The sequence below is a fragment of the Hyperoodon ampullatus genome, assembly GCF_949752795.1.
Source record: "Hyperoodon ampullatus genome assembly, chromosome: 13".
In the NCBI taxonomy this organism is placed as follows: domain Eukaryota; kingdom Metazoa; phylum Chordata; class Mammalia; order Artiodactyla; family Ziphiidae; genus Hyperoodon; species Hyperoodon ampullatus.
This window is the reverse complement of record NC_136926.1, coordinates 17,426,032-17,452,713: the sequence shown is the minus strand read 5'-3', so window position 1 is coordinate 17,452,713 and position 26,682 is coordinate 17,426,032. Positions and strand designations below refer to the sequence as shown.

Here is a 26,682-nt window from a genome sequence, read left to right as displayed (position 1 = left end):
AAATTCGAGCATTTAATTGAAATGGACAAATTTCTTTTTTTTTTCCCTCCTCATCCTCCTCCTCTGGCCCCATCCTGAAATGGCTGAATTTCTTGAAAGATAAAAACTACCAAAGCTCAATGAAGAGGTAATAGATAACCTGAATAGCCCTACATCTATTAAATTGAATTTATGGTTAAAAACCTTCCCACAAAGAAAACTCCAGGCCCATATACCTTCAATGGTGAATTCTAACAAATATTTAAGAAAGAAATATTACCAATTCTACACAAATTCTTCCAGAAAATTGAAGAGAAGGAAATGCTTCCTCTATTGGGGAAGCATTTCCCTGATACCAAAACCAGAAAAACACTGCAAGATAAGAAAACTACAGACTACGGACTTGCCTGGTGGTCCAGTGGGTAAGACTCCATGCTCCTAATGCAAGGGGCCCGGGTTCGATCTCTGGTGGGGGAACTAGAGCCCACAGGCGGCAACTAAGACCCAGCACAGCCAAAATAAATAAAAAAATAAACAACTACAGACCATTATCCCCCATGAACACAGACATAAAAATTCCTAACAAAATTTTAGCAAAGTGAATCCAAAAACATACAAAAAGGATAATATATCATGATCAAGTGGAGTTTATTCCACGAATGCAAGTTTGGTTTAACGTTCAAAGATCAATCATTCATATCAACAGACTAAAAAAGAAAAAAGCAGATGCACAAAAGGCATTTAATAAAATACAATATCCATTCATTATAAAAAACTTCCAGCAAACTAGCAATAGAAAGGAATGTCGTTGTTTGATAATGGGCACCTACAAAAAATAAGCATCATACTTAATATTGAAAGAAATCAGCAGAAAATAGGAATCTGAGGGGGAAAAAAAGGTTATTCAGAAATTCATGTTTTGGGATGTGCAAGGATAAATTTTGCTCATGATTTCCCTAATCATTGCTTTAATCAACTATATAATTGACTTTGTCAGATTTTTTAATCTTGTATATGCTTGTGCTTGTAATTATCCTTAAAATCTTTTAGATATAAAAATAAACTTACAAGGGGACTTTCCTGGCAGTCCAGTTGTTAAGACTCCATGCTTCCACTGCAGGCGGCGTGGATTCAATCCCTGGTCCGGGAACTAAGATCCTACATGCCACGTGTCACGGCCAAGAATAAACAAGCAAACAAACTTACAAATTCTAAAACAACCACGAAAGAAGATTTTAATAGATGGAAGGGATAAATGGAGACTGAATAATTACTTAAAGCTGAAGATGGCTGAGGGAATTACCCAGAATGTAGCACAGAGACAGAGACAGAAATGCGAAAAAGAGGTGAAGAAACATAGAAGATAGATGCCATTCAGACCTTCTCACTCTATTAGGAATTCCAGATGGAAATAACACCGCCTGCCACCCAGGTTTGTTCTGAGAGTTAGAAGGGAAAGATGATCATAAAAGCTAGCACATATAATGTTTACATGTGCCAGGGATGTTCTGTGCAGTCATCACTGGAATAAAGAAGAGCTAACGAAAATGTCGTCTCATCAGTGAATTTACATCATGGTACCTCCACAGAAGTGGATGCCACGGAGCTGTTAAAGAAGCACAAGGCAGATCTACAAGTACTAATATCAAGGTGATCTTCAAGATACATTGTTAACTGGAAAAAGCAAGGTGCAGAACAATACATAGTGTGGCCAGTTCACAATTGTCCAGGCATAGACAGCTCTAGGAAGTTACAAGGAAGTAACTTAGAAGGTAACAGTCACTGCGCTGCAGGGAGGGGGGACACGAAGAAGGCTGGCTTCACTCTGGGCATTTTTGTACTGTTTTGAGTTTTTAATTCGTGCCTGTATTAAGTAATAATAAAAATTCTATTAGAAGAAAATTGGGGGAAGTTCTCTGGTTGCCTAGTGGTTAGGATTCCGGGCTTTCACTGCTGTGACCCGGGTTCAATCCCTGGTCGGAAAACTGAGATCTGCAAGCCACGTAGTGCGGCCAGAGGAAAAAAAGAAAAGAAAATTTTGCGAGGTGGTGGGGACAGCCAGTGCAAGGGCTGGTGGCAGGAAGGAGCCAGTGGTCACCGAGTGTATGCTGACTGCGGTCTGTGTCCCCAGGAAAGCCCTGCTGTTGACCACAGACTCCAGGCCACAGGCCAGGCTGTTGGCCTGTGTTTCCTGGGACTGGATGAGGCTGCCCAAGCTGTCCCTGTCCCAGACCCCCTCCCCATGGGGCGAAGGTGCCTCAGGCCAGTCCCACTCCTAGAGGTGAAGAGAAGCAAGACATCCACCTCCTCCTCCTCCTCACGGAAGGGAATTAGTCATAAAATGATATCACTTGTCATCATTCTTGAAGTAGAAGATACATGATGCAGTAATAAAAAGTGCAGTTTAAAAAATGATAAAAATGCAGGGAGGCACCAACAAAAGTGCGAAGTGAAAGGCAGAGAAGGAAGCAGAAATGCATGGTGATTTCTTGTGTCTGGGAGAAATGAATATCCTGTTCCAGTCCTGAAGATGAGAAACTGGAAATATAGACCCAAGTATATTAAAGATAATGGGGGGGGGTATAAATTGCAAGTTTGGGATTAACATATACACACTACTATATATAAAATAAAAAACAAGGAGGGCTTCCCTGGTGGCGCAGTGGTTGGGGGTCCGCCTGCCGATGCGGGGGACACGGGTTCGTGCCCCGGTCCGGGAGGATCCCACATGCCGCGGAGCGGCTGGATCCGTGAGCCATGGCCGCTGGGCCTGTGCGTCCGGAGCCTGTGCTCCGCAACGGGAGAGACCACAACAGTGAGAGGCCCACGTACAGCAAAAAAATAAAAAATAAAAAAATTAAAAAAAAAAAAAAAAAAAAAAACAAGGACCTACGTGTAGCACAGAAAACTGTTCAGTATCTTGTAATAACCTATAATGAAAAAGAATCGGAAGAATATGTATATATACATATGTATGTATAAGTGAATCACTTGGCTGTACATCTAAAACACTGTAAATCAACTATACTTCAATTAAAAATAATTAATTAAAATAAAGACAGCAACGAGAAAAACTAAAAATGCCTTAATTTTCCAAATTACCCAGGGGAAGACATTATGGCAAAAAATGAAGAGCAAAGAAAGCAATATGGAAGCCTTAATAAAGGGGATATATGAAAAAGGGAAAAGTTAAGATCAAGAATCTGGTACTAATGTAGGTGGGATAAAGTCATTTATTAGAAGCAAAAGTTCATATTTGACCAAAAAGATAAATCCAACCACTTGTGACTCAGTTCCAAAGTAAAAGTTTGAGCAAAATACACCAAGCAAATAAATACACAAGAAAAGAAAACAAGGACGTGATAGTCATATCCAGCAATGCTGAATTTTGTTAAAAAGTATGAAGTACAACAAAAGTTTCATTAGGGTGAGGGCCATAATCCACACAATATTTCAACTCAAGCTGTGAACCAGCATTACTTTCAGAGAGGGGAATGGGGCTGGGGGTCATAAATATGGACCGTCCATAATTTCAAATCTTTAATGATAACATTTTCAGTTATTACTACAATAATTAAAAATAGAAATCTTAGGGCTTCCCTGGTGGTGCAGTGGTTGAGAGTCCGCCTGCCGATGCAGGGGATACGGGTTCGTGCCCCGGTCTGGGAAGATCCCACATGCCGCGGAGCGGCTGGGCCCGTGAGCCATGGCCGCTGAGCCTGCGCGTCCGGAGCCTGTGCTCTGCAACGGGAGAGGCCACAACAGTGAGAGGCCCGCGTACCACAAAAAAAAATAAAAAAAAATAAAAAAATAGAAATCTTAAAATCTGACATTGTCATGAAACTTTACTGTCAAACATATCAAACTGTAAGAGAAATGCAAGACAAGAAACTGACAGACATTAAAATGTGGTTGAAGGGACTTCCCTGGTGGCACAGTGGTTCTGCCTGCCAATACAGGGGACACGGGTTCTAGCCCTGGTCTGGGAAGATCCCACATGCCGCGGAGCAACTAAGCCCGTGCGCCACAACTACCGAGCCCACGAGCCACAACCACTGAAGCCCGCGCATCTAGAGCCTGTGCTCCACAAGAGAAGCCACCACAATGAGAAGCTCGCTCAACGTAACGAAGAGTAGCCCTTGCTCGCCACAACTAGAGAAAGCCCACGCACAACGAAGACCCAACGCAGCCAAAAATAAATTAATTTAAATAAATAAAAAAAATTTTAAATGTGGTTGAAGAATTGCATAATGTCTTTCAGTCCTGGACAACACAAGTCGGCGGGGGCAGGGGGGAGGAGAATGGGTGTAGAAGGAAAAAAGTTCATCATGCCTAAGCCAGGTCTTGTGCTCTCCCCAGCACCACCTCCGACAATGGTGTCCCTCTTCTGCACGAATGACACCATCATCCATGCAGCTGGACAAGACCCTCTACCCTCATGACCAGTCAATCGATCGCTGACTCCTGTCCATTTAACCTCCTGAATGCCCTTGGAATCTGTCCATTTCTCTCCATCACCTCTGTCTCCACCCTGATCCAAGATACTAGCATCCTGCCCCTAGATTATGACAGGAGCCTCCTAATTCACCCTGACAAACCTTCCCTTCCACCTACCATCACCTGCTCTGCACATCACAGCCAGAGTGATCTTTTCAAAATGGAAACATTCTCGTACCACTCCTCTGGGTCCATGAGCCAAGGGTTTCCTGTTGCTCTCAGGATAAGGCAGAAATCCGTTACGTGACCCTCAGGGCCATGCCCACCATGGCCCTCCCTGCCTCTCCAGCTCCTCTCACACCAAGCTCCGTCATTCTGTCCTCCAGACGTCCTTCCATTCATTAAAGACTGTGTTTCTCTCCCACCACAGGGCGTTTACCTGCCCAAGCCATCTCCTAGACCTGGACTGCTCACCTCTGGGCTCTTGGTCTCACTAAGGCCAACTCATCCTTCAGATCTCAGCTCAACTGTCACCTTGTCAGGGAGGCCTTCCGTGACCCACGGGTCTAGCTCAGATGCCACTATTTTTTATGCTCTCAGAGAACTCTGTTCCTTTCCTGCATAGTACTTATCCCATTTAGGCTATTACTTGATTAATGTCTGCCCCCACCACTAACACCACCACTAGCCTATAAAGAACTCTGAGAAAAGGAATCCTGTTTTTGCTCACCCACTATCTCCCCCAATGGCTTGCACGGTATCTCAAATATAGTAGGTGCTGCAATAAACATGAGAACCATGAATGAATCTGAATCAAAGCATCAATATTAGTAGATCAATTTTATTAATCTCTATTTACTGTCACAGAAAACATAACCTTTTTAGTTTCTCATGGAATATCGGTGGAAACTGACCATAAATTTCACCCTCACAAACTCTCATATTCTGAAAAGTGGAAACAACTGATTGCTTTCTCTGACCAAAGCACAATATGACTAGAAATACACATGAAAACTAGAAACTAAAAACAGCAAGGGCAGGATCTTATTCACTGCTGTATCTCCAGCACTTTAAATAGGTGTTCGATACATATTTGTCAAATGAACAAAAATAGGAAGATGAAATTGACAACCCCCAAAGAGTAGGACAGAGAGACAAATAGGAGAGAAAAGAAAATCCAGAAGGAATAATAATAGGAATTTTAGAAAGAAAACAAAAGAGACTAAAATGATCAAAGAAATAATGTAATTTTCCAAGAAATTGAGAACATGGATCCCCAGATTGAGAGAGCCCACCAAATACCCGGCTAAATGGATGAAAAAAAAGATGGTGTGTATGTGTACACACACACACACACACAGGAATACTACTCAGCCATAAAGAATGAAATAATGCTATTTGCAGCAACATCAATGGACCTAGAGATTATCATATTGTACTAAGTCAGAGAAAAATATCATATGATATCACTTATATGTGGAATCTAAAATATGACAAATGAACTTATTTACAAAACAGAAGCAGACTCACAGACACAGAAAACGAACTTACGGTTACCAAAGAAGAGGGGCAGATAAATTAGGAGTTTGGGATTAACAGATACACACTATATAAAACAAACAACAAGGACCTATTGTACAGCACAGGGAACTATATTCAATATCTCGTAATTACCTATAATGGAAAAGAATCTGAAAAAGAATATATACACACATACATATACGTATAACTGAATCAATTTGTTGTACACCAGAAACTAACACAATCAAATATATATCAATTTAAAAAAAAAAAATCACCCACACCAAAAATGACCACACATCACCTTAACATTTCAGAACACCAGAAACAAAGAAAAGATGCTACAAGCTTTCATAGAGAAAATACAGGTCGCCTATAAAGATTCAAGAATCAGAATGGCTCTGGACTTCTAAATGGTAGCACTGGAAGCTAAAAAACAATTGATGCCTTCAAAATTCTGAAGAAATATAATTCCAAACCAGGGTTCTACACCCGGCCAAACTATTAAGGGTTTAATAAAGGATAGAATAAAAATATTTAAGACACACAAGGTTTTTGTTTTTTTTTTTTTTTTGGCCAGGCCACATGGCTTGTGGTATCTTAGTTCCCCGACCAGGGATTGAACCCGGGCCCCTGGCAGTGAGAGGGCTGAATCCTAACCACTGGACCTCCAAGGAATTTCTGCAAGGTCTTTTTAAAAGTGCCTGTCGTTCCCCTTTTCTCAGGAAATTATTGGAGGAAATACTCTGCCAAAACTAGGTAATAAAACAAAAAAAGAGCCAGAATCTAAGAAACAAGGAATCTAACCCAGGAAAGATGTTAAGTTCCAGAATGACACTGTGGGAAGTAAGTACAGATCGACATGAAGATGGATGCGTGAAAATGCACCTCTCAGACCTCCACACCCAGGAACACGACTGACCAAGGCCTCAACAGCTCTCCCTGAAAATCCATGGTACGGTTTGCACCAAGACCTCACCTCCGACGCATTACTCCTAGTCAATGACCAAGTGCGACAGGGACACTAAAGCAGGCCTATTCCTGGGAAACATAGGACTCCCCTGATGGCTGGAGACCCTGGAGGCTTTGCTGAAGTTTCCTTAGACTGCACGGAGGTCTAGGATGCTTCTCAACCTCCTCTCCTTCACTTGTGGTCCAATGACTCTCGCAGCCTTTGCCGGCTCCCTCCTTATTTCCCATCACTGAGGCGTTGCTCTTAATGAATTCTCCCATGTTTAATCCCATCTTGTTTTCTGCTTCTCAGAGGACTCAGAGGAAAACGAGTGGAACCAGGAGCGATCTGAGAAAACAGGGAGTTGGAACTGTCTTGCCCACCACCAGCATGGGAAGAGGATACAGTCCTGGCTGGCAGGTGGCATGGATAGATCCTGGCACACTCAGGGCTCCATTTACTAAAGATCTCACCAGTTGTGACCTGGGGAATATCACGGTGGAGGGAAATGCTGTGGTGGGTGTAACGGTGCAGACATTTGAAAAAATCAGGGGTGGAAGCTGAGGGGACAATGCCTACAAAAAATAGCGTTGACTATTAGTATTATTAAGAATTGTATAATTGTACCGATGCCCTGCAGAAAGATAGTGAGGAACTGAGCTGTTAACATGCAGTCAATGGCTAAGTGGGGGCACCTGAGGGCCTTGGTGTAGAGTAGAAATAAAAGGATCTTTTTTTAAAAATTGAGATATAACTGACATACAACACTGTGTAAGTTTAAGGTGGACAATGTGTTGATTTGATCCATTTACATATTGCAATTTGAGTCGCTGACAAAGAGGCCCTTATCACCTGCAGCAAAAGGGCAGACACAGTTGAATGACAAGCTAAAGCCCTAATTGAAGGAGTCAGAGCTCCAGAGACTGAATGCTCAGCCAAGGCACATCTGTTATGCAAACGAGGGGCATGGGGAGGAGGAGGTCCTCAAAACTGAGACATCTGGATGGATGCCCTCAGGGATGTGGATTCCACACCCTCCACCCCCAGACTCTGGGCACGCAGAGGGGGCTCAGCCCCGTAGGGGAGCTGGCACTGCTGCTGTGTTGGAAGACGCTTGGGAAGCCTCTTCTCCACAAGGCAACAGGTGCCCCCTCAGAAGCTGCCCTCACCTCTCCTGGCTGCCCGGCCACTAATTACAACTAAATCACAGCATAACGGGGCCTGCTAAGGGAAGAGAGAGACTATATCCTGTATTAGTCTTCTACTGCCATGTAACAAATTACCACGGACTCAATGGCTTCAAAAAAGAACCCACTGGGCTTCCCTGGTGGCGCAGTGGTTGAGAGTCCGCCTGCCGATGCAGGAGACATGGGTTTGTGCCCCGGTCTGGGAAGATCCCACATGCCGCAGAGCGGCTGGGCCCGTGAGCCATGGCCGCTGAGCCTGCGCGTCCAGAGCCTGTGCTCTGCAACGGGAGAGGCCACAACAGTGAGAGAGGCCCGCGTACCGCAAAAAAAAAAAAAAAAAAAAAGGTTAAAATGGTAAATTTCGTGTTATGCATATTTTACCCCAACTTTTTAAAAAGGGAATATGTGTAGACAAGCTGGCTGGCCCTCGAGCAACCTCTCCTCTCTCTGGTTCTGGGCAACTCTAGGGTGTGTGTGTGTGTGTGTGTATCTATATATGTGTAGGGGGAGAAATCTTTCTGCTAAGGAGAGGTACAGAGAGGTCACTTGATGTAAAGGCCGCATAATACATACAGCATTCATCCCATTTGTGGGGGAAAAATACATAACTGAGCTATTCGCAGATGCACAGCAAAAGGTCCGGAAAGAGGTACCCAAACTACCCCCCCAGAAGGGGACTGTCACTTTTTATCATGAAAAGTGTATTTGAAACATTTACAGTGTATAGATAAAACTTCTGAAAGTTTTTTTTTTAATTTTCAAAGTGGACATTAAAATGCAAAACCACTTTAAAAAGTGAAAGTCACACACTGTATGAGTCTTTTTGCAACTCTACAGCTGGCAAGTGATTAGCATCCAAACTATACCCACATGACGATTACAAATCAATAAGGAAAAGATAACCCATAGAAGAAACAAAGGACATAAATGGCAATTCACAGGAGGAACCAGAACGGCCAATAAACAGTGAAAAGATGGGCAACTCCTCTAGCAACCAGGGATGCAAGTTAAAATCACAATCAGGTTGAAGAAAAATTGTCAAATCTGATGGTACCAAGGGATGGACACTCCTCCCCTGCTAGGAGGCTATGTGCTGATGGAATCACCGTGGAGATCTGGCAAATATCTGTAAAGCCCAAGCGACAAACAGCCTGAGGCCAACAAGCCCACTTCTATTTAAATGCTCAGAAGATCTCACACTTGAACAAGGAGACACAGTCTAGAATGTTCACTGCACCATGGTTTATAACAGAGAAAAACTGTAAACTACCTAAATATAGTATATTTACACAATGGGACACCATACAGCAATCAAAATAAATGAACTAGAGCTATGTGTATCAATAGGGAAAAAAAGAATCTCTTAAAAAGTATTCGGTTTTTATAGAAAATGACATGGGGTCATGATGCAAATCTCAACAAATTTCAAAGAATTTAAATAATGCAGAAAATGTTCTGAGACTACAATGCAATTAAGGCAAAAATCAATAGCGGTGGGGGACTTCCCTGGCGGTCCAGTGGTTAAGGATCCGCTCCCACTGCAGGGGGCATGGGTTCGATCCCTGGTCGGGGAACTAAGATCCCATATGCCACACCATAGCATGGCCAAAAAAAAAGAAGAAAAAAAAATCAATAGCGATGGGTATGGAGTCGCCTTCTGGGGTGATGAAAATGTTCAGGAACTAGATAGCGGTGATAGTTATACAACTCTGTACATGTACTAAATGCCACTGAATTGTACTTTTTTTTTTTTTAAGAAAAATGGTTAAAATGGTATTTTTTTGGCAGAAGAGCAAGTCATTTATTAAAATTGGAATTCAGAGTGCACATGAGGGTGTACTGATCAGATCTGCATTTTAGAAAGCTCACTTTGCCATCACGCACAGGATAGTTCATCTTTTTTTAAAATAACTTTTCTTATTGAAGTACAGTTGATTTACAGTGCTGTGCCAATCTAAAATGGTAAATTTTATGTTATGTGTATCTTACCACTATTTTTTAAAAAATCAGTAACAAAAAATACTGCGGAAACCCCGTCTTAATAAAATAATACTCTTGGGCTTCCCTGGTGGCGCAGTGGTTAAGAATCTGCCTGCCAATGCAGGGGACACGGGTTCGAGCTCTGGTCTGGGAAGATCCCACATGCCGCAGAGCAACTAAGCCCGTGAGCCACAACTACTGAGCCCACATTCCACAACTACTGAGCCCGCGAGCCTAGAGCCCATGCTCTGCAACAAGAGAAGCCACCGCAATGAGAAGCCTGCGCTCCACAACGAAGAGGAGACCCTGCTCACTGCAACGAGAAAGCCCGTGCACAGCAACAAAGACCCAATGCAGCCAAAAATAAATAAAATAATACTCTTTGAAACAACTGATAAGTCAAAGGAGAAAGCATAATGGAACTCAGAAAACTAAGTAATAATGAAAATACAATCTACTGAAATTTACAAAATGAAGCTAAAACCATGCTTAGAGAGAAATGCGTAACTTTAAATTCATTCCTTAGAAAAAAGACTGAAAAAACCAATGAACATTCATCCCAGGAAGCTGGGGGGAAAAAAACAGCAAATTAAATCCAAAAAAATTAGAAGGAAACTATAAAATTAATTTAAAAACCACAATACTGAATGTCAATAGTCAAAAATTGGTATTTTAGGGCTTCCCTGGTGGCGCAGTGGTTAAGAATCCGCCTGCCAATGCACAGGACACAGGTTCAAGCCCTGATCTGGGAAGGTCCCACATGCCGCGGAGCAACTAAGCCCGTGCGCCACAACTACTGAGCCTTGCTCTAGAGCCCTCGAGCCACAACTACTGAAGCCCTTGTGCCTAGAGCCCATGCTCTGCAACGAGAAGCCACCGCAATGAGAAGCCTGCGCACCGCAACGAAGAGTAGCCCCCGCTCACCGCAACTAGAGAAAGCCCGTGCGCAGCAACGAAGACCCAACACAGCCAAAAATAAATAAAATAAATAAATTTTTTTTTAAAATTGGTATTTTAGAAAGATGATAAACTTCATCTTAATTAAGAAAAAGATAAAACACTAATAGTCGAAGTCAGGTATAAAATAGGGACTTCACTACACTATCACTGCCCAAAAATACACACCACGCATTTTATCACAGAGAAACCATCAGACTAATCTGGACAGAGGGACAGTCTACAAAATTAACCAGCCTGGACACTTTAAAACTGCCAATGTCACCATAAACAAATTCATTATGAGAAACCGTCCTAGAATGAAAGAAACAAGAGACCCCTCAGCTAAATGCAACGTGTGATCCTGGACCTTAAACCACTGTGAAGGGCACTGAGCGGGCTGGCAAATCATGAGTGAGGTCTGCAGACCATGGTTAAGCTTCCCAACTTTGGTAACTGTCCCCCTGATGTGTAAGTGAATGTGACTGTCCTTATTCGTAGGAAACACACACTGGGCACAAAGCGACATGATGTCTGCGATCTACTTGCATAGTTCCAGTTCAAGGGGACCCAGGGCAGAGTTCAGCATTCAGTTCTGAGCTGGAGAAGCTTCAACTAAGGAAGGCCTGCTCCCCGTCAAAGCCAAAGGGTTGGTGGTTGACTCTCCCCACACCTCCTGTCCCCGCACAGGAGAGGGAGACCCCCAACCCATGAGAGCATCCGGAAGACCTGGAGCGCACAGACTGGACCTTAGCGGAAATGGAGGACAGTATGGCCCTCTATGACCCCAAGGCTGAGGTTCTTCCAGACTCATCTAAGCAGACGCCCAGCTGGGGCGGCAGCTGGGAAAACAGGCCTGTTCCCTGGCCGGGCGGGCTCTGATGGCCCAGCCCTTTGCCCTGAAGAAGCGCTGTGGCCCTAGCTGGCCGCCTGGCCCTTCAAGGCCCAGAGGCTTTTCAACAGGTAGGGCAGACTGGCCCGACCAAGACAGGAGGGGCCAGAGTCCAGAGCAGGAGAGCTGGGTTCCCAGCCTGGCGTCCCAACCTGGGACTGGGGGTCGGGCTCCTCTGAGCCTCAAAGCTCCCTCCCTCTTCTTGTCCCCCACTGCCTAGAGGAAAGGTCCAGAGACAGCTTCAACCACTTGCCTGTCCCCTCACCCTCACCTGGGCCAGCAGCCAGGGCTACCTCGCTGGAGGCGTCGTGGAGCCATCTGAACGCCGCTGCCCCTGTTCGTGGGGTCAGCGACTCAGGGAGAGGCCGCCCTTCGCCTGCCTCCCACGTGGGATGGGTCAACCGTGGCTGCTCCGGGGGAGAAGCCTGGAATCCCAGCCTGCCCCCCGCACCCTCGGCTTGCACCCGAGCCCAGGGCCCCGCAGAGGTGTGAGCTAGCTGCTTACCCGGAGAAGGAGGCAGCGCCGTCCACCAGACCGCAGGGCGGCACGGAGGCGGTCTCTGCGTCTCGTTAGCGGGATCCCTCTCCTGTTGCCCCTCGCGCCCCGCCCGCCTGCGCAGTGGGGGAAAGCGGGCCGCAGCTGCGCCTGTCGGCCCTGCGGGGCCCGGCTCCTCCACCCCGCACACCTGGGCCAGGTGCCCAGACCCGAGAGGCCCGCCCCGCCAACAGCGGCCCGTGGAGGCGTGTGCGCCCGGAGAGCCGCTGGCAAGGGAGTCCTTGCTCGGGCGCCGGGGCGCTGCCCGCGAGCCCAGTGCGAGGCCGGCGCTGGCGCGGGAGGGTGGGGGTGGGGGCTGGAGGCTGCCTCGTCCGCGCGGCGCCCCTCACCCGCACCCCTGCACGTGAACCCGCGCGCCGCGAGAGCCCGCGTGGTTGGGCGCCCACTTGATGGTGGCTCCAGCTGGTCAGGTTCCCGTCCCCTCTTCCCTCCAGAGACCTCACAGCAGTGGCAGGTCAGCTTCCCGGCCCTTCCCGCTCTGCGGAGGGCTGTCCGCACCTCTTCTGAAACTGTCTGCGGGCTCTTCCCGCCGCCCTCACCCCTCTGTTCCGTTTCTCCCCCAGCAGCTCCGCTCTCCACACTGCGCCACAGCGGTTAACAGCATGGGCTCCCCGCGCAGAGGCACGTCGGCCCAAAGCCGGCCCCGCAGCACTAGGACCCAAACCGAGTCCTCCTTAAACCAGCTCCCTTGGGCTTCCCTGGTGGCGCAGTGGTTGAGAGTCCACCTGCCGATGCAGGGGACACGGGTTCGTGCCCCGGTCCAGGAGGATCCCACATGCCGCAGAACGGCTGGGCCTGTGAGCCATGGTCGCTGGGCCTGCGCGTCCCGAGCCTGTGCTCCGCAGCGCGAGAGGCCACAGCAGTGAGAGGCCCGCGTACCACCAAAAAAAAAAAAAAAAAAAAAAAAAAACCAGCTCCCTTGCTGAGCTGGTGATTAATCTCTAACCAAAACTTCATCTCCTTTCTTATACCCTCTGGCCTCAATCCTGTGCTAACTGAACTCTAATCAACCAGCGTCAGATGACTACAACTGCTGTTGTCAATAACATTGTTAATGTGCTAAAATTGCCATCACAGATGCCATTACCACACAAACTCAGGGTGTTTCTCCAGGGCAAGATGAGTTCACAGACCCCTGAGCCATGGGCCACCCGGCCAAAGAACCCTAAACCAGAGACATCCTGACTCCCGGAACTACCACTAATCACAGAAATGATTAATCTCAGCCTCTCTGTTCTCCCCTTAAGAAACCCCCAACTCCAGCACCACCTGGAGGGGATCTGAGGCTTGTCTCCACTCCGTTGCTTGGGGCCTGCAATAAACACTTGCGGTCCTTCACCACAACCTGCTGTCAGCTGACTGGCTTTGCTGCACGTCGGGCGAGTGGACCTGAGTTCGGTTCGATACAGGACCCTCTCACTACAGGCTCAGTGCTGGCCCTCGGTGAACAGATAGTGAGCAAAACAGAAGCTTCCCAAGTCTCCGTCTCCTTGGCTTTGCTCCTTCCCCTCTCCTCTCCCCACAGCCCCTCTGCAACCTCCTTCCTCCTGCCCTGAGGCTGGCACTCACTCACCCGGCTGCCCGCCGGAGGCCCTAACCTGGCTGGCCCTCCCTGCTCAGCAGTCGGTCTCCTAGACACCCAAGCACTTATTCTCCTGAACTGCATCAACCCTGCTTCGTGCTGGAGCTCTCCCGGGGTGGAAATGGACCCTCCCGCTGCAGCTGGCTTCACATAATCTCACACACTCCCTCTCCTTCACATAATCTCACACACTCCCTCCCTCTCCCTCTCCCTCCCTCTCCCTCTCTCTCTCACACACACAGAATGGGGGGGTTGCAAGAGAGCAGATTAAAGGACCATCTTTCCCTCCCCAGCAGCACCCAAGCAAGGACAGGAGGGTCAGGGAACAGGTATGATTTATTACTTAGTTCCCACAGGTGATCATCCCACAGCACGAATCAGACCACCCACCTGCACTCATTTATACTTTACAAAGAACAGGTTAATGGGACGCAGGGCAGCTTCCACAATGACCCAGCCCTGAGGCTACAGGGCCAGAGAGAACACCACTTCTGCTTTGAGGCCTGGTCATTCCAGCGGCCCCCACCGCATCCCACTCCTCCAGACTCCTGACCTCAGAGGAAAGAGTAGACACCAGGTCTCACGCTAAGCGCCAGGACCCACAGAAGAGAACTGGGGAGTCCTCAAGTGGTAATTTCTCCCTTCCCACGGCCCAGCCTCCAGATGAAGAGAATAAGGCACAGTCGGTGGTGGAGAGGGAACAAAGCCAAGAACCTGAGCTGAGGACGGGCATCCTCAGACCACAGCCCCGCTTTTCCTTTCTCCCAGGCAGCTTAGTCTGGGGCGGATAGAGCTGAGGGCGGCAGGTCCACCCAGAAGACTGGGTCTGGGGACCCTGGCGAGAGGAGGCGTGGCCCCTGCTGTTCTGCCCCACAGGCCTTGACAGGGAGTCAGGGGGAAGGCCACGTGGCTCCTGCCCACTTTCCCCTGGTCCTCAGGCCAGCCCGGATCCCGGCGGGCACTGTTGGCCCTACCGAGGGTTCAGCTCCGGTAGCTCCTGAGCAGGTGCCCGGCGATCACCAGCCTCTGGATCTCACTGGTGCCTTCATAAATCTCAGTGATGCGAGCGTCACGGTAGTGCCGCTCGGCTGGCATCTCTGTCACGTAGCCCATGCCACCCAGGATCTGCATGGCCTAAGGCGGAAAGCAGGGGCTCAGGAGGAGAAGACCCCCACTCGAGGGGAAAAACAGGACAGGATCAGCCGGGGGAGGGGCAGCCGGCACACTCGCTGCTACTCAACCCTTGGGACCTCCCTCGCCCAGGCACCGGGGGGCACTCACCTGGTGGGTAATGGCAGTTGCGGCCTCCGATGCAGCCAGCTTGGCCATTGCCGCCTCCTAACCACAGGGGATGGTGGCGTCAGAAACTCGACCTTGGGCGGAGCGCCCCGCACATGGCCCTCAGCAGGGTGGGCCTGGGGGAGCCACCCCTTGTAGCAATAAACCCACGGGCCCAAGGAACCGGGACCCCGCCCAGAGGCTTCCCTCAGTCCCTCCACCACGAAAGCTCTGGGCCGTGCCCAGGGAGACCCCAGCCCCACGGGCACCTTGATGAAAGGCCTCTTGTTATCCTTCAGCACCGCAGCGCGCCAGGTCAGCAGCCGGGCACTCTCCAGGGCCAGGGCCATGTCCGCCAACTTGAACTGCAACAACCCAGTCCCACCCCAGCAGTCGGTGTCTGCCCTTCCTCCCCTCTCCCTGCAAGACAGGAGGGAGGAGGGCAGAGGACACGGGAGCAGGTGAAAGCCACCTGGGAGGCAGAGCGGAGAGGCCGAAACTCTCTCCCTCCGCGGCACCGTGCCTCGTTACCTGGATGACCTGCAGCTTGGTGAGGGGCGCCCCGAAGGCCGTGCGGTTCTCGGCGTAGTTCACAGCACAGTCGAGGGCAGCCTGGGCGATGCCCAGGGCCTGGGAGGCGATGCCGACGCGGCCCATGTCCAGGGTTTGCTGTGAGGACAGCCCTGTCAGTGGCCGGCCAGCCGGGCCCCAGGGCCCCCGCCCCCGCGGCTGGGCTCACCATGGCAATCTTGAAGCCCATCCCCGGTTCCCCCAGCAGGTTGTCCTTGGGGATGCGACAGTCCTCGAAGATGAGGTTGGCAGTGGATGAGGCCCGGATGCCCAGCTTGTCTTCCTTCTTCCCTAGCGTGAGCCCAGGCGTTGGCATGGGAACCAGGAAGGCACTGATGCCCTGGAGGCCAGACGCGCCCAGTGACTTTTTCACCAGCTCAAGGCCACGCCCCTCACACAAATCACCACAGCCACCAGCTCCTATCCCTTCCCTCCACCTCCCTCAGAACCTCGCGGTGACGCCCTCTGCCCGCTCCTCCGGGGAAGGCGCTGCCCGGGGAGGGAGAGGGACAAGGACAGCGGCAAGTGCCCCAGAGCAAGAACAGCTCCATCGGACCAAGGAGGTTGGGATCTAGAAACTGAACATCTCACTGACCTCCCTTCGGGGTCCCCACCTTGTTCTGCAAGGATCTGTCCGTGCTGGCGAAGACCACAGCGGCCGAGGCCTCCCAGGAGTTGGTGATCCAGGCTTTGGTGCCACTCAGGACCCACGAGTCACCGTCTGCCCAGGCAGTGGTGGCGGCGGCCCCCGCGTCGCTGCCGTTCCCTGCCCCACACGCAGACTCAGAGTCCACCGCCTCCACCCTCCGAGGGCACCGCCACCAACTCACCCGGAACCCGGCCTCACCCCTGGCTGGTGAGCCAGAACCGGGTCCAAGGGATCAGGGTCTGGCTCCTGAGAGAAGGCTCGAGGGCCGCACCGGCTCCCACAGCTCTCGGGGTGGGGGGATGGGGGGGATGTGACAGCTGGGTGTCTTCAAGCCAAAGGGACCCCAGGGCCCAAGTCCCTCCCTCCCAGCTCAGCCGAGGCGAGCCCGGGCTCTGTGGCGATCCCAGCAGCCAGAGCTCCACCCCAGGCCCTCACTCCTGCCCTCCTGCCCCGGGAGGCAACGAGCAGCTGACCCAGCTCAGCACTGGCCCCAGCCTGAGTCTGTCACCCCGATTCTGAGGGGAGGGGACAGGGGCAGACCACTGTCCCACGGTGATACCTGGTTCACTGAGGGCAAAGCAGCCAATTTTGTCGCCGCTGGTGAAAGGAGTGAGCCACTGCTTCTTCTGCTCCTTGGAGCCAAACTTCAGGATAGGCCCCAAGTAGAGGGACTGGGGGGACAGTGCAGAGCGGTCGGAGGCCTTCCAGCCCAGAACACCTGCCCGCCCGCGTACCCACCCCCAGGCCTCCTCTCTCCAGAGGCCCACGCAAGGGACAGGTCCAGAGGCGGGCAGGGAGCCAAGGCCGGGCTGCGCCCCGGATGTGGGGCTGTGTGGTAGAGGGCCTGCCCACCCACAGGAGCTTCCCCTTCACCGGTGTATCCAGGGCCCAGGCGCGAGACTCACGTTGTTGACGCTCATGATGACTCCAGTGGAGGCGCAGCCCCGGCTGATCTCCTCCATGGCGATGGCGTAGGCCAGGTAATCGAGGCCGGCACCGCCAAACTCCTCGGGCACATCCATGGCCATGAGCCCCAGCTCACCCATCTTCTTCACCTGGCCCCAGGGAAGGATGTCATGGCAAGGGCAGCTGCCGGGGGACGGTGCCCACCCTCTCCACCCCCAACCCTCCTGCCCCTGAGCCAGTGCCTGCAGGAACTCAGGTCATGTGGCCACATCCACCTACCCCGGGAGCCCCGAGGCTGAGTCTGCAAGACAGCACCATTCATTCAAGCCGTCCTGTCCCCACATTCCACCCCAACTCTACCCTGTGTCTACAGACACAACCAGTGAGCAGACAGAAGGCACAAGAAGGCTTTGGGGGCCTCTGAGGTAGGGGGCAGGGCAGGGCAGCACAGCGCCACATAGACCATCTTTCAGTCCCTTACACGTACCACACTTCCCCTCCCCAGCACAGGGCCTTTGCACATGCTGTTTCCTGTCAGTGATGCCCTTTATCAACTAGTTATTATCTCCTCCCGTCCTTGGGGCTCAGCTCAAGCATCCCTTCTGCTGCATGGCCATCTCTGACCTCACTGAGTCCAATCCTTTAATCACACTCTCCTGCGGCATCTGTGCCTCTCCTTAGTGGTGCTTGTGCAGCTGTAATTTCACACCTATTCACGTGCTTATTCTGATTAAGGTCTTTCTCCGTGACCACGAGGGCAGAGACAGTGCGGTTTTGTCCACTGCTATATTCCAATGCCAGTGAAAGAATGAATAAACGGGAAGAAGCTTGGAATTTTTGACCTGGAATACCAGTGGTGGTCATCGTTAATTATCAATGCCCAACGCTGAAAAATGCTTTATGTGTACTCTTCAATTTGAGTCTCACCGAAGCTCTGTGAGGACAATGCTGAGTCAACCTCATGTCACAGGTGAGGAAACTGGAGCTCAGGGAGGTGAAGCAACCAGTTCGGGGCGGAGCTTGTAAGTGGTGGGGCTGGGACTGAAACCCAGCACTGACTCCAGGACCTCAACCAGCTCAGACCCTTCAGCAGGTTCCTAGGACAGATTCCTTACCCTCTGTCAGCCTGCTCCCCACCTGGGAAACAGGGACCACAACAGAACCTGCGTAGCTTTGAGAAGAAACAACTAAAACCAATGGCCTCTATGCAGCAGGCTGGGGTAGAAGAGGGACCGTTGCTTTTCATTAGAAAATCATTTTAGGACTTCCCTGGTGGTGCAGTGGTTAAGAATCCGCCTGCCAATGCAGGGGACATGGGTTCGAGCCCTGGTCCGGGAAGATCCCACATGCTGCGGAGCAACTAAGCCCAGTGTGCCACAACTCCTGAGCCTGCGCTCTAGAGCCCACGAGCCACAACTACTGAGCCCACGTGCTGCAACTATTGAAGTCCACGTGCCTAGAGCCTGTGCTCCACAACAAGAGAAGCCACCACAATGAGAAGCCCGCGAACCACAACAAAGAGTAGCCCCCGCTCGCCGCAATCAGAGAAAGCCCGCGCGCAGCAACGAAGACCCAACATAGCCAAAAATAAATAAATAAATAAATTTATAAAAAAGAATCCGCCTGCCAATGCAGGGGACACAGGTTCAATCCCTGGTCCAGGAAGATCCCACATGCCGCAGAGCAACTAAGCCCGTGCACCACAACTACTGAGCCTGTGCTCTGGAGCCCGCGAGCCACAACTACTGAGCCCACGTGCTGCAACTACTGAAGCCCACACGCCTAGAGCCATGCTCCACAACAAGAGAAGCCACCGCAATGAGAAGCCTGCGCACCTCAACGAAGAGTAGCCCCCGCTCGCCGCAACTAGAGAGAAGCCTGCGTGCAGCAATGAGGACACAACGCAGCCAAAAATAAAATATAAATAAATTCATAAAAAGAAAATCATTTTATATCATTTGATTCCTGTAACCGTGTTCTTAGACTATGCTGACTTCAATGAAGCAAATCAGTAAGAATGTCTGCCATATTTTCTCATTTGTCTATAATTAGTATTACTTCTGTGATTATAAAAGTTTGATTCCCCCTTCCCCAAATAGTACTTACTTCATAGAACTGTTTTAAGGACTAACTGAGACAATATATATATAAAATGCTGAGCCCAGTACCTGGCGCGAGGTGAGTGATCGGTGAATGGCACTGTTTAAAAAATTTTATTGAAGTATAGCTGATTTACAATGTTGTATTAATTTCTGCTGTACAGCAAAGTGACTCCGTTATACATCTATATAGTCTTTTTCATATTCTTTTCCATTATGGTTTATCACAGGATGTTAAATATAGTTCCCTGTGCTATACAATAAGACCTTACTGTTTATCCATCCTATATATAATAGTTTGGATATACTAATTCCAAACTCCCAATCCTTCCCTCCCCTTGGCAACCACAAGTCTGTTCTCTAATTCTGTAAGTCTATTTCTGTTTTGTAGATAGCTTCATGTGTGCTGTATTTTAGATTCCACATATAAGTGATATCACATGGTACTTGTCTTCCTCTGACTTACTTTGCTTAGTATGATAATCTCTAGGTCCATGCATGTTGCTGCAAAGGGCATTATTTCATTCTTTTTAATGGCTGAGTAGTATTCCACTGTATATATGTACCACATCTTCTTTATCTGTTCATCGGTCGATGGGCATTTAGGTTGTTTCCAGGTCTTGGCTATTGTAAATAGTGCTGCTATGAACACAGAGGTACATGTATCTTTTCAAATTATAGTTTTGTCTGGGTATATGCCCAGGAGTGGGATTGCTGGATCACATGGTAGCTCTATTTTTAGTTTTTTAAGGAACCTCCATACTGTTCTCCATAGTGACTTCACCGATTTACATTCCCACCAACAGTGTAGGAGAGTTCCCTTTTCTCCATACGCTCTCCAGCATTTATTATTCGTAGACTTTTTTTTCTTTTTTATTAGTCTCTGCTTTACAACAAAGTGAATCAGTCATACATATACATCTGTTCCCACATCCCCTCCCTCCTGCGTCTCCCTCCCTCCCACCCTCCCCATCCCACCCCTCCAGGCGGCCACAAAGCACCGAGCCGATCCCCCCGCGCCACGCGGCCACCCCCCACCATCCATCCACCCCACGCCCGGCAGTGTATACACGTCCATGCCTCTCCCCGCCCCGTCACAGCCCCCCCCATATCCCCAAGCCCACCCCCAGTAAGTCTGTGTCTCTATTCCTGTTTTACCCCTAAGTTCTTCATGACATTTTTTTTTCTTAAATTCCATATATATGTGTTAGCATACGGTATTTGTCTTTCTCTTTCTGACTTACTTCACTCTGTATGACAGACTCTAGGTCTATCCACCTCATTACAAATAGCTCAGTTTCGTTTCTTTTCATGGCTGAGTAATATTCCATTATATATATGTGCCACATCTTCTTTATCCTTTCATCTGATGATGGACACTTAGGTTGTTTCCAGCTCTGGGCTATTGTGAATAGAGCTGCAATGAACATTTTGGTCCATGTCTCTTTTTGAATTATGGTTTTCTCAGGGTATATGCCTAGTAGTGGGATTGCTGGGTCATATGGTAGTTCTATTTTTAGTCTTTTAAGGAACCTCCATACTGTTCTCCATAGTGGCTGTACCAATTCACATTCCCACCAGCACTGCAAGAGTGTTCCCTTTTCTCCACACCCTCTCCAGCATTTATTGTTTCTAGATTTCTTGATGATGGCCATTCTGACTGGTGTGAGATGATATCTCATTGTAGTTTTGATTTGCATTTCTCTAATGATTAATGATGTTGAGCATTCTTTCATGTGTTTGTTGGCAGTCTGTATATCTTCTTTGGAGAAATGCCTATTTAAGTCTTCTGCCCATTTTTGGATTGGGTTGTTTGTTTTTTTGCTACTGAGCTGCATGAGCTGCTTATAAATTTTGGAGATTAATCCTTTGTCAGTTGCTTCATTTGCAAATATTTTCTCCCATTCTGAGGGTTGTCTTTTGGTCTTGTTTATGGTTTCCTTTCCTGTGCAAAAGCTTTGAAGTTTCATTAGGTCCCATTTGTTTATCTTTGTTTTTATTTCCATTTCTCTAGGAGGTGGGTCCAAAAGGATCTTGCTGTGATTTATGTCATAGAGTGTTCTGCCTATGTTTTCCTCTAAGAGTTTGATAGTTTCTGGCCTTACATTTAGCTCTTTAATCCATTTTGAGCTTATTTTTGTGTATGGTGTTAGGGAATGATCTAACCTCATACTTTTACATGTAGCTGTCCAGTTTTCCCAGCACCACTTATTGAAGAGGCTGTCCTTTCTCCACTGTACATCCCTGCCTCCTTTATCAAAGATAAGTTGGCCATATGTGCGTGGGTTTATCTCTGGGCTTTCTATCCTGTTCCATTGATCTATCTTTCTGTTTTTGTGCCAGTACCACACTGTCTTGATTACTGTAGCTTTGTAGTATAGTCTGAAGTCAGGGATTCCTCCAGCTCCGTTTTTCTTTCTCAAGATTGCTTTGGCTATTCGGGGTCTTTTGTTTTGCCAAACAAATTTTGAAATTTTTTGCTCTAGTTCTGTGAAAAATGCCAGTGGTAGTTTGATAGGGATTGCATTGAATCTGTAGATTGCTTTGGGTAGTAGAGTCATTTTCACAATATTGATTCTTCCAATCCAGGAGCATGGTATATCTCTCCATCTATTTGTATCATCTTTAATTTCTTTCATCAGTGTCTTATAATTTTCTGCATACAGGTCTTTTGTCTCCTTAGGTAGGTTTATTCCTAGATATTTTATTCTTTTTGTTGCAATGGTAAATGGGAGTGTTTTCTTGATTTCACTTTCAGATTTTTCATCATTAGTGTACAGGAATGCCAGAGATTTCTGTGCATTAATTTTGTATCCTGCTACTTTACCAAATTCATTGATTAGCTCTAGTAGTTTTCTGGTAGCATCTTTAGGATTCTCTATGGATAGTATCATGTCATCTGCAAACAGTGACAGCTTTACTTCTTCTTTTCCAATTTGGATTCCTTTTATTTCCTTTTCTTCTCTGATTGCTGTGGCTAAAACTTCCAAAACTAAGTTGAATAAGAGTGGTGAGAGTGGGCAGCCTTGTCTTGTTCCTGATCTTAGTGGAAATGGTTTCAGTTTTTCACCATTGAGGATGATGTTGGCTGTGGGTTTGTCATATATGGCCTTTATTATGTTGAGGAAAGTTCCCTCTATGCCTACTTTCTGCAGGGTTTTTATCATAAAAGGGTGTTGAATTTTGTCAAAAGCTTTCTCTGCATCTATTGAGATGATCATATGGTTTTTCTTCTTCAGTTTGTTAATATGGTGTATCACATTGATTGATTTGCGTATATTGAAGAATCCTTGCATTCCTGGAATAAACCCCACTTGATCATGGTGTATGATCCTTTTAATGTGCTGTTGGATTCTGTTTGCTAGTATTTTGTTGAGGATTTTTGCATCTATGTTCATCAGTGATATTGGCCTGTAGTTTTCTTTCTTTCTGACATCCCTGCCTGGTTTTGGTATCAGGGTGATGGTGGCCTCATAGAATGAGTTTGGGAGTGCTCCTCCCTCTGCTATATTTTGGAAGAGTTTGAGAAGGATGGGTGTTAACTCTTCTCTAAATGTTTGATAGAATTCGCCTGTGAAGCCATCTGGTCCTGGGCTTTTGTTTGTTGGAAGATTTTTAATCACAGTTTCAATTTCAGTGCTTTCGTAGACTTTTTAATGATGGCCATTCTGACCGGTGTGAGGTGGTACCTCATTGTAGTTTTTTTTTTTTCTTTTTTTTTTTTTTGGCGGTACGCGGGCCTCTCACTTTTGTGGCCTCTCCCGTTGCGGAGCACAGGCTCCGGACGCGCAGGCTCAGCGGCCATGGCTCACGGGCCCAGCCGCTCCGCGGCATGTGGGATCTTCCCGGACCGGGGCACGAACCCGTGTCCCCTGCATCGGCAGGCGGACTCTCACCCGCTGCGCCACTAGGGAAGCCCCCTCATTGTAGTTTTGATAGGCAGTTCTCTAAGAATTAGCAATGATGAGCAAGTGAACGGCATTTATTATCATTGAGTGACTGATAAGTTCTTGTCTTGACAGTGATGTCTGGGAGGAGGGGCACTGGTGAATCTGCTGAACTTCCATAATGATTTGTGTCCCTCTATGAACCTGCTTGTTTGATTCTGCCTTGAGTTGTTCCCATGGGAAACTCCTGTAAGACTCTAAGCTTGGGGTGGGCCTGACCGTGCTCAGGGTCTCCCGTGTAACACAGGGGAGGAGACGGCCAGTGCGTGGGAGGCAGAATGACAGCCCCCCAAAGCCGAGCACGTCCTAATCCCCGGGACCTGTGAATATGTTTCCTCACGTGGCAAAAGGGACTCTGCAGGAGAGATTAAGCGAAGGATCATGAGGTGGGGGGCTGCCCTGGATGATCCAGGGGGGCTAATGTCATCGCAGGGTCCTTGTAAGGGAAAGACGGAGACAGGAGGGGCAGAGAAGGAGATGGGACAATGAAAGCAGAGGCTGGAGTGACTGGGATGCTGGCTGGAGGGGGGGGGTGCGGTCATGAGCCAAGGAATGCAGGCGGCCACTAGAAGCTGGGAAAGGCAAGGAAGTGATTCTCCCCTAGAGCCACTGGAAGGGACGCAGGCCTGCCCACACCTTGATTTTAAGCCCAGAGAGACCCACTTTGGATTTCTGCCCTCCAGGAACTGTCAGATACTAAATGTGTACTATTCTAAGCCACTGAGTCTGCGGTAATTTGTTACAACAGCAACGAGAAGCTAGTACACAGTGATAAATGAGACTCAGAGCTCCCAGGGATGTGTCATTTCGAGAATCGCTTAAAAAAAATTCTGTGGTCACCGTGCACCTGGGGCCAGCGGGGGTGATGCTGCTCAGAAAAGCTGCATCATTGCAGCTGGTGGGAATCAAGGAGGGGGTGGGAGTGGAAAGGAGACAGTGGTTGAGGCAGGGTCGTCTCTGAACACGACCCGGCGACTCACAAAGCCCTGTGCCAGCAGGACCGTGGCCTCAGAACAGAGCCCCCCCCCACCTTTTTTTTTTTAATTTTCTTTGGTTTTTGGCTGCACTGCACAGAACGTGGGATCTTCGTCCCCTGACCAGGGATCGAACCCATGCCCCTGCACTGGAAGCGCAGAGTCTTAACCACTGGACTGCCAGGGAAGTCCCAGAGCCCCTTCTGAACCCACACTTAGGGCCTGCAACAAACCTATTCCAGGGTGGAATAGTGTTTTATGGGGAATGCCTGTGCTGGGTCAGAAGCCAGGGTCGTATTCTACCAGGTGCCAGAAATACGCAGGGTCCCCAAGATTCATGCTCAAGCCTGGACAGGAACCCTGCTGAACTGCTTTCTCCGGCCAAACAGCAAAAGAGACTGAGCTGAAAAAGAAAAAAAGCCCCAATTGTCTCACCCTACACGCGCCACCCATCTTCCCTGGACACTAAGACCCACCGCCTCTTCAGCCTCTATCTCCAGTACACAACCCTGGGATAAATGACAGATCAGCCGATCACACCATGACACCATTTCACCCCAAGAAACAGAACAGAAACCAAAATTCCCAGACGGAGTGTAGGCAGGACAAGGATTACCCCATTTTCCTGTCATGGAAGGGGGCTCACGTGCAGATGGTGCCAGTCCTGGAACACCTGGATGGGGAAGCCAGAACTCCTGGCACTCGTCTCTACACCACACTGCTGCCCTCTGGCTCTCCTGACAGTTCTCTCTGTCTGAATAAAAAGCTGTAGGAGTTCACAATGACTGCACCCAAGCGACTTCACTAGCATGCTATTTCCCCCAACCTTTCTCATTCTGAAGTGGATCTCGAGATTTCTGGCAATATGCCATGGCCAGCTGCAGGAACATTCTAGAAAAAAATTGGAGACATGGACTTCCCTGGCGGTCCAGTGGTTAAGACTCTATGCTTCCACTGCAGGGGCCACAGGTTGGATTCCTGGTTGGGGAACTAAAATACCACATGCCACACGGTGTGGTCACAAAAAAAAAAAATTGGAGACAATGGCAGTGGAGAGAAGAGACAGTACAATCAAAAGGAAGAAGAGGGGCTTCCCTGGTGGCACAGTGGTTGAGAGTCCACCTGCCGATGCAGGGGACACGGGTTCGTGCCCCGGTCCGGGAAGATCCCATATGCCGCGGAGCAGCTGGGCCCGTGAGCCATGGCCGCTGAGCCTGCGCGTCCGGAGCCTGTGCTCCGCAACGGGAGAGGCCACAACAGTGAGAGGCCCGTGTACCGCAAAAAAAAAAAAGAAGAAGAAGAAGAAATCAGGGACTTCCCTGGTGGCGCAGTGGTTAAGAATCCGCCTGCCAGCGCAGGGGACACGGGTTCGAGCCTTGGTCCAGGAAGAAGATCCCACATGCCGCGGAGCAACTAAGCCTGTGCGCCACAACTACTGAGCCTGCGCTCTAGAGCCGGTGAGCCACAACTACTGAGCCTACATGCCTAGAGCCCGTGCTCCACAACAAGAGAAGCCACCGCAATGAGAAGCCCGTGCACCGCAACGAAGAGTAGCCCCCACTCGCCGCAACTAGAGAAAGCCCGCATGCAGCAACAAAGACCCAATGCAGCCAAAAATGAATAAATAAATAAATAAACTTATATTTAAAAAAAAAGAAATCAGAAACAAAATTAAAAGCAGCAGCACACACACACAAAAAGACCGTATGTTCAGTTGTATAAATCATTCCTGATTTAAGCATGTCGATGGTAACTGGCTAACAGCTGCCAGGCTCCCTAATATTTTCTCCTAGCAGCCTGACCTTCAGAGCGACCTCAAGGGGAACCCCTCAGAGCTGCTACTCACGGTGGTTACTCTCGGTCCCTTGTGTCTGTGAACCGGGAGTCCAGACCTGCATCCCTGACTGGGCCAAGCCTGGTGGTCTCCAAACTCCCAAGAGAAAGTGTGAGAAAGAGAAGGACCCCTTTCCTAGCAGAGTGAGCCTTCAGCACCTGCTGCCTTCATATTTGGGACACGTTTAGAGGACACTTCATATAAAAACAGTGCTTTTAAGTCACTTCTAAAGCTCACATATTTAAAAAATCAAATTTGTCCTGGGACAAAGTCCCAGGGAGTCCGGGACTTCCCTCCAGGGAAGTCCCAGACTCCTTTTAGAGAATCAAATTCCCTAACTTGTTGAAAATTTGTTGCTTTATTCAAGGGGAAGGGGCCGCGGGAGCCACCTCCCCAGTTCCCA

The 26,682-nt window shown here is 48.9% G+C and overlaps 1 protein-coding gene across 2 annotated transcripts in view; it reads right to left on the bottom strand.

Moving 5' to 3' along the window:
- Positions 1 to 2,673: 2,673 nt before the first annotated feature.
- The window catches only part of ACADS (acyl-CoA dehydrogenase short chain), a gene marked incomplete at its 5' end in the record, with an annotated part of 30,080 nt that continues 6,071 nt past the window's right edge, over positions 2,674 to 26,682 (bottom strand). The window contains 9 exons of one of the 2 annotated variants that reach the window (XM_079718078.1): positions 2,674 to 3,720; positions 14,997 to 15,156; positions 15,304 to 15,360; positions 15,570 to 15,665; positions 15,832 to 15,969; positions 16,040 to 16,210; positions 16,485 to 16,636; positions 17,079 to 17,190; positions 17,425 to 17,574. In XM_079718078.1, the coding sequence (XP_079574204.1) occupies positions 15,004 to 15,156; positions 15,304 to 15,360; positions 15,570 to 15,665; positions 15,832 to 15,969; positions 16,040 to 16,210; positions 16,485 to 16,636; positions 17,079 to 17,190; positions 17,425 to 17,574 (1,029 nt within the window). In that variant the 3' untranslated portion in view covers positions 2,674 to 3,720; positions 14,997 to 15,003. Of the gene's footprint in view, positions 3,721 to 14,351; positions 15,157 to 15,303; positions 15,361 to 15,569; positions 15,666 to 15,831; positions 15,970 to 16,039; positions 16,211 to 16,484; positions 16,637 to 17,078; positions 17,191 to 17,424; positions 17,575 to 26,682 lie in introns of those variants that run through there. The other variant, XM_079718077.1, reaches the window with a different exon arrangement.